We start from the raw sequence: 12,389 nt of genomic DNA on the forward strand, positions 1-12,389 counted from the left end.
CTCTAGGGATCTGTAGAAGGATCTGAGGTCTGTGGGGATCTGTAGAAGGATCTGAGGTCTATGGGATCTGTAGAAGGATGTGAGGTCTATAGCGATCTGAAGACGGATCTGAGGTCTGTGGGGATCTGTAGAAGGATCTGAGGTCTATGGGGATCTGTAGAAGGATCTGAGGTCTATAGCGATCTGAAGAAGGATCTGAGGTCTGTGGGGATCTGAAGAAGGATCTAAGGTCTATAGTGATCTGAAGAAGGATCAGAGGTCTATGAGGATATGTAGAAGGATCTGAGGTCTACGGGGATCTGTAGAAGGATCTAAGGTCTATTGGGTTGTGTAGAAGGATCTTAGGTCTATGAGGATCTGTAGAAGGATCTGAGGTCTATAGTGATCTGAAGAAGGATCAGAGGTCTATGAGGATATGTAGAAGGATGTGAGGTCTTTGGGGATCTGTAGAATGATCTGAGGTCTATGTGGATCTGTAGAAGGATCTGAGGTCTGTGGGGATCTGTAGATGGATCTGAGGTCTTTGGGGATCTGTAGATGGATCTGAGGTCTGTGGGGATCTGTAGATGGATCTGAGGTCTGTGGGGATCTGTAGATGGATCTGAGGTCTGTGGGGATCTGTAGATGGATCTGAGGTCTGTGGGGATCTGTAGATGGATCTGAGGTCTGTGGGGATCTGTAGATGGATCTGAGGTCTGTGGGGATCTGTAGATGGATCTGAGGTCTGTGGGGATCGGCTGCAGTAAGAAGATCCTTAATCTAAATTACTGATCCAGAAGTAAAGTATAAAGAACAATTCATGGACAGGGAGGAATCTTCTAGATTTGGATAAATGAAGAATTCCTGTGGCTGCAGAAACATAAGAAGAAGATCATTATAAGATCCACTGACCGTATAATCCTGCCCGAAAATAACTACTATAAATGTCCACTAGGGGCGCCCTGCTGTTATCATGTAGAGGTAATATGTGACCACTAGGGGCACCCTGCTGTTATCATGTAGAGGATATATGTGACCACTAGGGGCACCCTGCTGTTATCATGTAGAGGTTATATGTGACCACTAGGGGCACCCTGCTGTTATCATGTAGAGGTAATATGTGACCACTAGGGGCACCCTGCTGTTATCATGTAGAGGTTATATGTGACCACTAGGGGCACCCTGCTGTTATCATGTAGAGGATATATGTGACCACTAGGGGCACCCTGCTGTTATCATGTAGAGGTAATATGTGACCACTAGGGGCACCCTGCTGTTATCATGTAGAGGTAATATGTGACCACTAGGGGCACCCTGCTGTTATCATGTAGAGGATATATGTGACCACTAGGGGCACCCTCCTGTTATCATGTAGAGGTTATATGTGACCACTAGGGGCACCCTGCTGTTATCATGTAGTGGATATATGTAACCACTAGGGGCACCCTGCTGTTATCATGTAGAGGATATATGTGACCACTAGGGGCACCCTGCTGTTATCATGTAGAGGTTATATGTGACCACTAGGGGCACCCTGCTGTTATCATGTAGAGGATATATGTGACCACTAGGGGCACCCTGCTGTTATCATGTAGTGGATATATGTAACCACTAGGGGCACCCTGCTGTTATCATGTAGAGGTTATATGTGACCACTAGGGGCACCCTGCTGTTATCATGTAGAGGATATATGTGACCACTAGGGGCACCCTGCTGTTATCATGTAGAGGATATATGTGACCACTAGGGGCACCCTGCTGTTATCATGTAGAGGATATATGTAACCACTAGGGGCACCCTGCTGTTATCATGTAGAGGATATATGTGACCACTAGGGGCACCCTGCTGTTATCATGTAGAGGATATATGTGACCACTAGGGGCACCCTGCTGTTATCATGTAGAGGTTATATGTGACCACTAGGGGCACCATGCTGTTATCATGTAGAGGATATATGTGACCACTAGGAGCACCCTGGTGTTATCATGTAGAGGATATATGTGACCACTAGGGGCACCCTGCTGTTATCATGTAGAGGATATATGTGACCACTAGGGGCACCCTGCTGTTATCATGTAGAGGATATATGTGACCACTAGGGGCACCCTGCTGTTATCATGTAGAGGTTATATGTGACCACTAGGGGCACCCTGCTGTTATCATGTAGAGAATATATGAGACCACTAGGGGCACCCTGCTGTTATCATGTAGAGGATATATGTGACCACTAGGGGCACCCTGCTGTTATCATGTAGAGGATATATGTGACCACTAGGGGCACCCTGCTGTTATCATGTAGAGGATATATGTGACCACTAGGGGCACCCTGCTGTTATCATGTAGAGGTAATATGTGACCACTAGGGGCACCCTGCTGTTATCATGTAGAGGATATATGTGACCACTAGGGGCACCCTGCTGTTATCATGTAGAGGATATATGTGACCACTAGGGGCACCCTGCTGTTATCATGTAGAGGATATATGTGACCACTAGGGGCACCCTGCTGTTATCATGTAGAGGATATATGTGACCACTAGGGGCACCCTGCTGTTATCATGTAGAGGTTATATGTGACCACTAGGGGCACCCTCCTGTTATCATGTAGAGGATATATGTGACCACTAGGGGCACCCTGCTGTTATCATGTAGAGGATATATGTGACCACTAGGGGCACCCTGCTGTTATCATGTAGAGGATATATGTGACCACTAGGGGCACCCTGCTGTTATCATGTAGAGGTTATATGTGACCACTAGGGGCACCCTGCTGTTTTCATGTAGAGGATATTTGTGACCACTAGGGGCACCCTGCTGTTATCATGTAGAGGTTATATGTGACCACTAGGGGCGCCCTGCTGTTATCATGTAGAGGATATATGTAACCACTAGGGGCACCCTGCTGTTATCATGTAGAGGATATATGTGACCACTAGGGGCACCCTCCTGTTATCATGTAGAGGATATATGTGACCACTAGGGGCACCCTGCTGTTATCATGTAGAGGTTATATGTGACCACTAGGGGCACCCTGCTGTTATCATGTAGAGGATATATGTGACCACTAGGGGCACCCTGCTGTTATCATGTAGAGGTTATATGTGACCACTAGGGGCACCCTGCTGTTATCATGTAGAGGATATATGTGACCACTAGGGGCACCCTGCTGTTATCATGTAGAGGATATATGTGACCACTAGGGGCACCCTGCTGTCATCATGTAGAGGTTATATGTGACCACTAGGGGCACCCTGCTGTTATCATGTAGAGGATATATGTGACCACTAGGGGCACCCTGCTGTTATCATGTAGAGGATATATGTGACCACTAGGGGCACCCTGCTGTTATCATGTAGAGGATATATGTGACCACTAGGGGCACCCTGCTGTTATCATGTAGAGGATATATGTGACCACTAGGGGCGCCCTGCTGTTATCATGTAGAGGATATATGTAACCACTAGGGGCACCCTGCTGTTATCATGTAGAGGATATATGTGACCACTAGGGGCACCCTCCTGTTATCATGTAGAGGATATATGTGACCACTAGGGGCACCCTGCTGTTATCATGTAGAGGATATATGTGACCACTAGGGGCACCCTGCTGTTATCATGTAGAGGATATATGTGACCACTAGGGGCACCCTGCTGTTATCATGTAGAGGATATATGTGACCACTAGGGGCACCCTGCTGTTATCATGTAGAGGATATATGTGACCACTAGGGGCGCCCTGCTGTTATCATGTAGAGGATATATGTAACCACTAGGGGCACCCTGCTGTTATCATGTAGAGGATATATGTGACCACTAGGGGCACCCTCCTGTTATCATGTAGAGGATATATGTGACCACTAGGGGCACCCTGCTGTTATCATGTAGAGGATATATGTGACCACTAGGGGCACCCTGCTGTTATCATGTAGAGGATATATGTGACCACTAGGGGCACCCTGCTGTTATCATGTAGAGGATATATGTGACCACTAGGGGCACCCTGCTGTTATCATGTAGAGGATATATGTGACCACTAGGGGCACCCTACTCTTATCATGTAGAGGATATATGTGACCACTAGGGGCACCCTGCTGATATCATGTAGAGGATATATGTGATCACTAGGGGCACCCTGCTGTTATCATGTAGAGGATATATGTGACCACTAGGAGCACCCTGCTGTTATCATGTAGAGGTTATATGTGACCACTAGGGGCACCATGCTGTTATCATGTAGAGGATATATGTGACCACTAGGGGCACCCTGCTGTTATCATGTAGAGGATATATGTGACCACTAGGGGCACCCTGCTGTTATCATGTAGAGGTAATATGTGACCACTAGGGGCACCCTGCTGTTATCATGTAGAGGTAATATGTGACCACTAGGGGCACCCTGCTGTTATCATGTAGAGGATATATGTGACCACTAGGGGCACCCTGCTGTTATCATGTAGAGGTTATATGTGACCACTAGGGGCACCCTGCTGTTATCATGTAGAGGATATATGTGACCACTAGGGGCACCCTGCTGTTATCATGTAGAGGATGTATGTGACCACTAGGGGCACCCTGCTGTTATCATGTAGAGGATATATGTGACCACTAGGGGCACCCTCCTGTTATCATGTAGAGGTAATATGTGACCACTAGGGGCACCCTGCTGTTATCATGTAGAGGATATATGTGACCACTAGGGGCACCCTGCTGTTATCATGTAGAGGATATATGTGACCACTAGGGGCACCCTCCTGTTATCATGTAGAGGTAATATGTGACCACTAGGGGCACCCTGCTGTTATCATGTAGAGGATATATGTAACCACTAGGGGCACCCTGCTGTTATCATGTAGAGGATATATGTGACCACTAGGGGCACCCTGCTGTTAACATGTAGAGGATATATGTGACCACTAGGGGCACCCTGCTGTTATCATGTAGAGGATATATGTGACCACTAGGGGCACCCTGCTGTTATTATGTAGAGGATATATGTGACCACTAGGGGCACCCTGCTGTTATCATGTAGAGGTTATATGTGACCACTAGGGGCACCCTGCTGTTATCATGTAGAGGATATATGTGACCACTAGGGGCACCCTGCTGTTATCATGTAGAGGATATATGTGACCACTAGGGGCACCCTGCTGTTATCATGTAGAGGATATATGTGACCACTAGGGGCACCCTGCTGTTATCATGTAGAGGATATATGAGACCACTAGGGGCACCCTGCTGTTATCATGTAGAGGATATATGTGACCACTAGGGGCACCCTGCTGTTATCATGTAGAGGATATATGTGACCACTAGGGGCACCCTGCTGTTATCATGTAGAGGTTATATGAGACCACTAGGGGCACCCTGCTGTTATCATGTAGAGAATATATGTGACCACTAGGGGCACCCTGCTGTTATCATGTAAAGGATATATGTGACCACTAGGGGCACCCTGCTGTTATCATGTAGAGGATATATGTGACCACTAGGGGCACCCTGCTGTTATCATGTAGAGGTTATATGTGACCACTAGGGGAACCCTGCTGTTATCATGTAGTGGATATATGTGACCACTAGGGGCACCCTGCTGTTATCATGTAGAGGATATATGTGACCACTAGGGGCACCCTGCTGTTATCATGTAGAGGATATATGTGACCACTAGGGGCACCCTGCTGTTATCATGTAGAGGTTATATGTGACCACTAGGGGCACCCTGCTGTTATCATGTAGAGGATATATGTGACCACTAGGGGCACCCTGCTGTTATCATGTAGAGGATATATGTGACCACTAGGGGCACCCTGCTGTTATCATGTAGAGGTTATATGTGACCACTAGGGGCACCCTGCTGTTATTATGTAGAGGTTATATGTGACCACTAGGGGCACCCTCCTGTTATCATGTAGAGGATATATGTGACCACTAGGGGCACCCTGCTGTTATCATGTAGAGGTTATATGTGACCACTAGGGGCACCCTCCTGTTATCATGTAGAGGATATATGTGACCACTAGGGGCACCCTGCTGTTATCATGTAGAGGATATATGTGACCACTAGGGGCACCCTGCTGTTATCATGTAGAGGTTATATGTGACCACTAGGGGCACCCTGCTGTTATCATGTAGAGGATATATGTGACCACTAGGGGCACCCTGCTGTTATCATGTAGAGGTTATATGTGACCACTAGGGGCACCCTCCTGTTATCATGTAGAGGATATATGTGACCACTAGGGGCACCCTCCTGTTATCATGTAGAGGATATATGTGACCACTAGGGGCACCCTGCTGTTATCATGGAAAGGATATATGTGACCACTAGGGGCACCCTGCTGTTATCATTTAGAGGTAATATGTGACCACAATTGGGGCACCCTGCTGCTATCATGTAGAGGATATATGTGACTCTAGGGGCACCCTACTGTTATCATGTAGAGGATATATGTGACCACTAGGGGCACCCTGCTGTTATCATTTAGAGGTAATATGTGACCACAATTGGGGCACCCTGCTGTTATCATGTAGAGGATATATGTGACCACTAGGAGCACCCTGCTGTTATCATGTAGAGGTTATATGTGACCACTAGGGGCACCCTGCTGTGATCATGTAGAGGTTATATGTGACCACTAGGGGCACCCTGCTGTTATAATGTAGAGGTTATATGTGACCACTAGGGGCACCCTGCTGTTATCATGTAGAGGATATATGTGACCCCTAGGGGCAACCTGCTATTATCATGTAGAGGTTGTATGTAGAGGTTGTAAGTCACAGTACAGGGATAATACACACAATGATGTCAAAGTACAGGGATAATACACAGTGATGTCACAGTACAGGGATAATACACACAGTAATGTCACAGTACAGGGATAATACACAGTGATGTCACAGTACAGGGATAATATACACAGTGATGTCACAGTACAGGGATAATACACACAGTCATGTCACAGTACAGGGATAATACACAGTGATGTCACAGTACAGGGATAATACACACAGTGATGTCACAGTACAGAGATAATACACAGTGATGTCACAGTACAGGGATAATACACAGTGATGTCACAGTACAGGGATAATACACAGTGATGTCACAGTACAGGGATAATACACACAGTGATGTCACAGTACAGGGATAATACACACAGTGATGTCACAGTACAGGGATAATACACAGTGATGTCACAGTATAGGGATAATACACAGTGATGTCACAGTACAGGGATAATACACAGTGATGTCAAAGTACAGGGATAATATACACACAGTGATGTCACAGTACAGGTATAATACACAGTGATGTCACAGTACAGGGATAATACACACAGTGATGTCACAGTACAGGGATAATACACACAGTGATGTCACAGTACAGGGATAATACACACAGTGATGTCACAGTACAGGGATAATACACACAGTGATGTCACAGTACAGGGATAATACACAGTGATGTCACAGTATAGGGATAATACACAGTGATGTCACAGTACAGGGATAATACACAGTGATGTCAAAGTACAGGGATAATATACACACAGTGATGTCACAGTACAGGTATAATACACAGTGATGTCACAGTACAGGGATAATACACACAGTGATGTCACAGTACAGGGATAATACACACAGTGATGGTACAGTACAGGGATAATACACAATGATGTCACAGTACAAGGATAATACACAGTGATGTCACAGTACAGGGATAATACACACAGTGATGTCACAGTACAGGGATAATACACAGTGATGTCACAGTACAGGAATAATACACAGTGATGTCACAGTACAGGGATAATACACAGTGATGTCACAGTACAGGGATAATACACAGTGATGTCACAGTACAGGGATAATACACAGTGATGTCACAGTACAGGGATAATACACAGAGTGATGTCAAAGTACAGGGATAATACACACAGTGATGTCACAGCACAGGGATTTTACACAGTGATGTCACAGCACAGGGATAATACACACAGTGATGTCACAGCACAGGGATTATACACAGTGATGTCAAAGTACAGGAATAATACACAGTGATGTCACAGTACAGGGATAATACACAGTGATGTCACAGTACAGGGATAATACACACAGTGATGTCACAGTACAGGGATAATACACAGTGATGTCACAGTACAGGGATAATACACAGTGATGTCACAGTACAGGGATAATACACAGTGATGTCACAGTACAAGGATAATACACACAGTGATGTAACAGTACAGGGATAATACACAGTGATGTCACAGTACAGGGATAATACACAGTGATGTCACAGTACAGGGATAATACACAGTGATGTCACAGTACAGGGATAATACACAGTGATGTCACAGTACAGGGATAATACACAGTGATATCACAGTACAGGGATAATATACACAGTGATGTCACAGTACAGGGATGATACACAGTGATATCACAGTACAGGGATAATACACAGTGATGTCACAGTACAGGGATGATACACAGTGATATCACAGTACAGGGATAATTCACAGTGATGTCACAGTACAGAGATAATACACAGTGATTTCACAGTACAGGGATAATATACACAGTGATGTCACAGTACAGGGATAATACACACAGTGATGTCACAGTAGAGGGATAATACACAGTGATGTCACAGTACAGGGATAATACACAGTGATGTCACAGTACAGGAATATTACACAGTGATGTCACAGTACAGGCATAATATACACACAGTGATATCACAGTACAGGTATAATATACAGTGATGTCACAGTACAGGGATAATACACACAGTGATGTCACAGTACAGGGATAATACACACAGTGATATCACAGTACAGGGATAATACACAAAATGATGTCACAGTACAGGGATAAAACACAGTGATGTCACAGTACAGGGATAATACACAGTGATGTCACAGTTCAGGGATAATATACAGTTATGTCACAGTACAGGGATAATACACAGTGATGTCACAGTTCAGGGATAATACACAGTGATGTCAAAGTACAGGGATAATACACACAGTGATGTCACAGTAGAGGGATAATACACAGTGATGTCACAGTACAGGGATAATACACACAGTGATGTCACAGTACAGTGATAATACACACAGTGATGTCACAGTAGAGGGATAATACACAGTGATGTCACAGTACAGGGATAATACACACAGTGATGTCACAGCACAGGGATAATCCACAGTTATGTCACAGTACAGGGATAATATACAGTGATGTCACAGTACAGGGATAATACACACAGTGATGTCACAGTACAGGGATAATACACACAGTGATGTCACAGTAGAGGGATAATACACAGTGATGTCACAGTACAGGGATAATACACACAGTGATGTCACAGTACAGGGATAATCCACAGTGATGTCACAGTAGAGGGATAATACACAGGGATTTCACAGTACAGAGATAATACACAGTGGTGTCACATTACAGAGATAATAAACAGTGATGTCACAGTACAGGGATAATACACAGTGATGTCACAGTACCGGTATAATACACAGTGATGTCACAGTACAGGGATAATACACAGTGATGTCACAGTACAGAAATAATACACACAGTGATGTCACAGTACAGGGATAATACACACAGTGATGTCACAGTACAGGGATAATACACAGTGATGTCACAGTACAGGGAAAATACACAGTGATGTCACAGTACAGGGATAATACACACAGTGATGTCACAGTAAAGGGATAATACACACAGTGTTGTCACAGTACAGGGATAATACACAGTGATGTCACAGTACAGGGATAATACACAGTGATGTCACAGTACAGGGATAATACACAGTGATGTAACAGTACAGGGATAATACACAGTGATGTCACAGTACAGGAATAATACACAGTGATGTCACAGTACATGCATAATATACACACAGTGATGTCACAGTACAGGTATAATACACAGTGATGTCACAGTACAGGGATAATAAACACAGTGATGTCACAGTACAGGGATAATACACACAGTGATGTCACAGTACAGGGATAATACACAGTGATGTCACAGTACAGGGATAATACACAGTGATGTCACAGTACAGGGATAATACACAGTGATGTCACAGTACAGGGATAATACACAGTGATGTCACAGTACAGGGATAATACACACAGTGATGTCACAGTACAGGGATAATCCACAGTTATGTCACAGTACAGGGATAATATGCAGTGATGTCACAGTACAGGGATAATATACAGTGATGTCACAGTAGAGGGATAATACACAGGGATGTCACAGTACAGAGATAATACACAGTGATGTCACAGTACAGAGATAATAAACAGTGATGTCACAGTACAGGGATAATACACAGTGATGTCACAGTACAGGGATAATACACAGTGATCTCACAGTACAGGGATAATACACAGTGATGTCACAGTACAGAGATAATACACACAGTGATGTCACAGTACAGGGATAATACACACAGTGATGTCACAGTACAGGGATAATACACAGTGATGTCACAGTACAGGGATAATACACAGTGATGTCACAGTACAGGGATAATACACAGTGATGTCACAGTACAGGGATAATACACAGTGATGTCACAGTACAGGGATAATACACACAGTGATGTCACAGTACAGGGAGAATACACACAGTGATGTCATAGTACAGGGATAATACAAACAGTGATGTCACAGTACAGGGATAATACACACAGTGATGTCACAGTACAGGGATAATACACAGTGATGTCACAGTACAGGGATAATACACAGTGATGTCACAGTACAGGGATAATACACAGTGATGTCACAGTACAGTAATAATACACAGTGATGTCACAGTACAGGCATAATATACACACAGTGATGTCTCAGTACAGGTATAATACACAGTGATGTCACAGTACAGGGATAATACACACAGTGATGTCACAGTACAGGGATAATACACACAGTGATGTCACAGTACAGGGATAATACACAGTGCTGTCACAGTACAGGGATAATACACAGTGATGTCACAGTACAGGGATAATACACAGTGATGTCACAGTTCAGGGATAATACACAGTGATGTCACAGTACAGAGATTATACACTTAGTGATGTCACAGTACAGGGATAATCCACAGTTATGTCAAAGTACAGAGATAATATACAGTGATGTCACAGTACAGGGATAATATACAGTTATGTCAAAGTAGAGGGATAATACAAAAGGATGTCACAGTACAGAGATAATACACAGTGATGTCACAGTACAGGGATAATACACAGTGATGTCACAGTACAGGGATAATACACAGTGATGTCACAGTACAGAGATAATACACAGTGATGTCACAGTACAGGGATAATACACAGTGATGTCACAGTACAGGGATAATACACAGTGATGTCACAGTACAGAGATAATACACACAGGGATGTCACAGTACAGGGATAATACACACAGTGATGTCACAGTACAGGGATAATACACAGTGATGTCACAGTACAGGGATAATACACAGTGATGTCACAGTACAGGGAAAATACACAGTGATGTCACAGTACAGGGATAATACACACAGTGATGTCACAGTACAGGGATAATACACACGGTGTTGTCACAGTACAGGGATAATACACAGTGATGTCACAGTACAGGGATAATACACAGTGATGTCACAGTACAGGGATAATACACAGTGATGTCACAGGACAGGGAAAATACACAGTGATGTCACAGTACAGGGATAATACACACAGTGATGTCACAGTACAGGGATAATACACACAGTGTTGTCACAGTACAGGGATAATACACAGTGATGTCACAGTACAGGGATAATACACAGCTATGTCACAGTACAGGGATAATACACAGTGATGTCACAGTACAGGGATAATACACAGTGATGTCACAGTACAGAGATAATACACACAGTGATGTCACAGTACAGGGATATTACACACAGTGATGTCACAGTACAGGGATAATACACACAGTGATGTCACAGTACAGGGATAATACACACAGTGATGTCACAGTACAGGAATAATACACACAGTGATGTCACAGTGCAGGAATAATACACACAGTGATGTCACAGTACAGGGATAATACACACAGTGATGTCACAGTACAGGAATAATACACACAGTGATGTCACAGTACAGGGATAATACACACAGTGATGTCACAGTACAGGGATAATACACACAGTGATGTCACAGTACAAGGATAATACACAATGATGTCACAGTACAGGGATAATACACAGTGATGTCACAGTACAGGGATGATACACACAGTGATGTCACAGTACATGGATAATACTCACAGTGATGTCACAGTACAGGGATAATACATACAGTGATGTCACAGTACAGGGATAATACACAGTGATGTCACAG

General features: G+C 44.0%; 1 protein-coding gene across 2 annotated transcripts in view; it reads right to left on the reverse strand.

The window, feature by feature from the left end:
• Positions 1–632: 632 nt before the first annotated feature.
• The window catches only part of LOC130357559 (ecto-ADP-ribosyltransferase 5-like), a 54,316-nt gene continuing 42,559 nt past the window's right edge, over positions 633–12,389 (reverse strand). For both annotated transcript variants that reach the window (XM_056560259.1, XM_056560260.1), the window contains exon 5: positions 633–849. In XM_056560259.1, coding sequence (XP_056416234.1) covers positions 755–849 — 95 coding nt within the window. In that variant the 3' untranslated portion in view covers positions 633–754. The remainder of the gene's footprint in view (positions 850–12,389) is intronic.

Source organism: Hyla sarda, chromosome 2 (genome assembly GCF_029499605.1).
Source record: "Hyla sarda isolate aHylSar1 chromosome 2, aHylSar1.hap1, whole genome shotgun sequence".
Taxonomy (NCBI): domain Eukaryota; kingdom Metazoa; phylum Chordata; class Amphibia; order Anura; family Hylidae; genus Hyla; species Hyla sarda.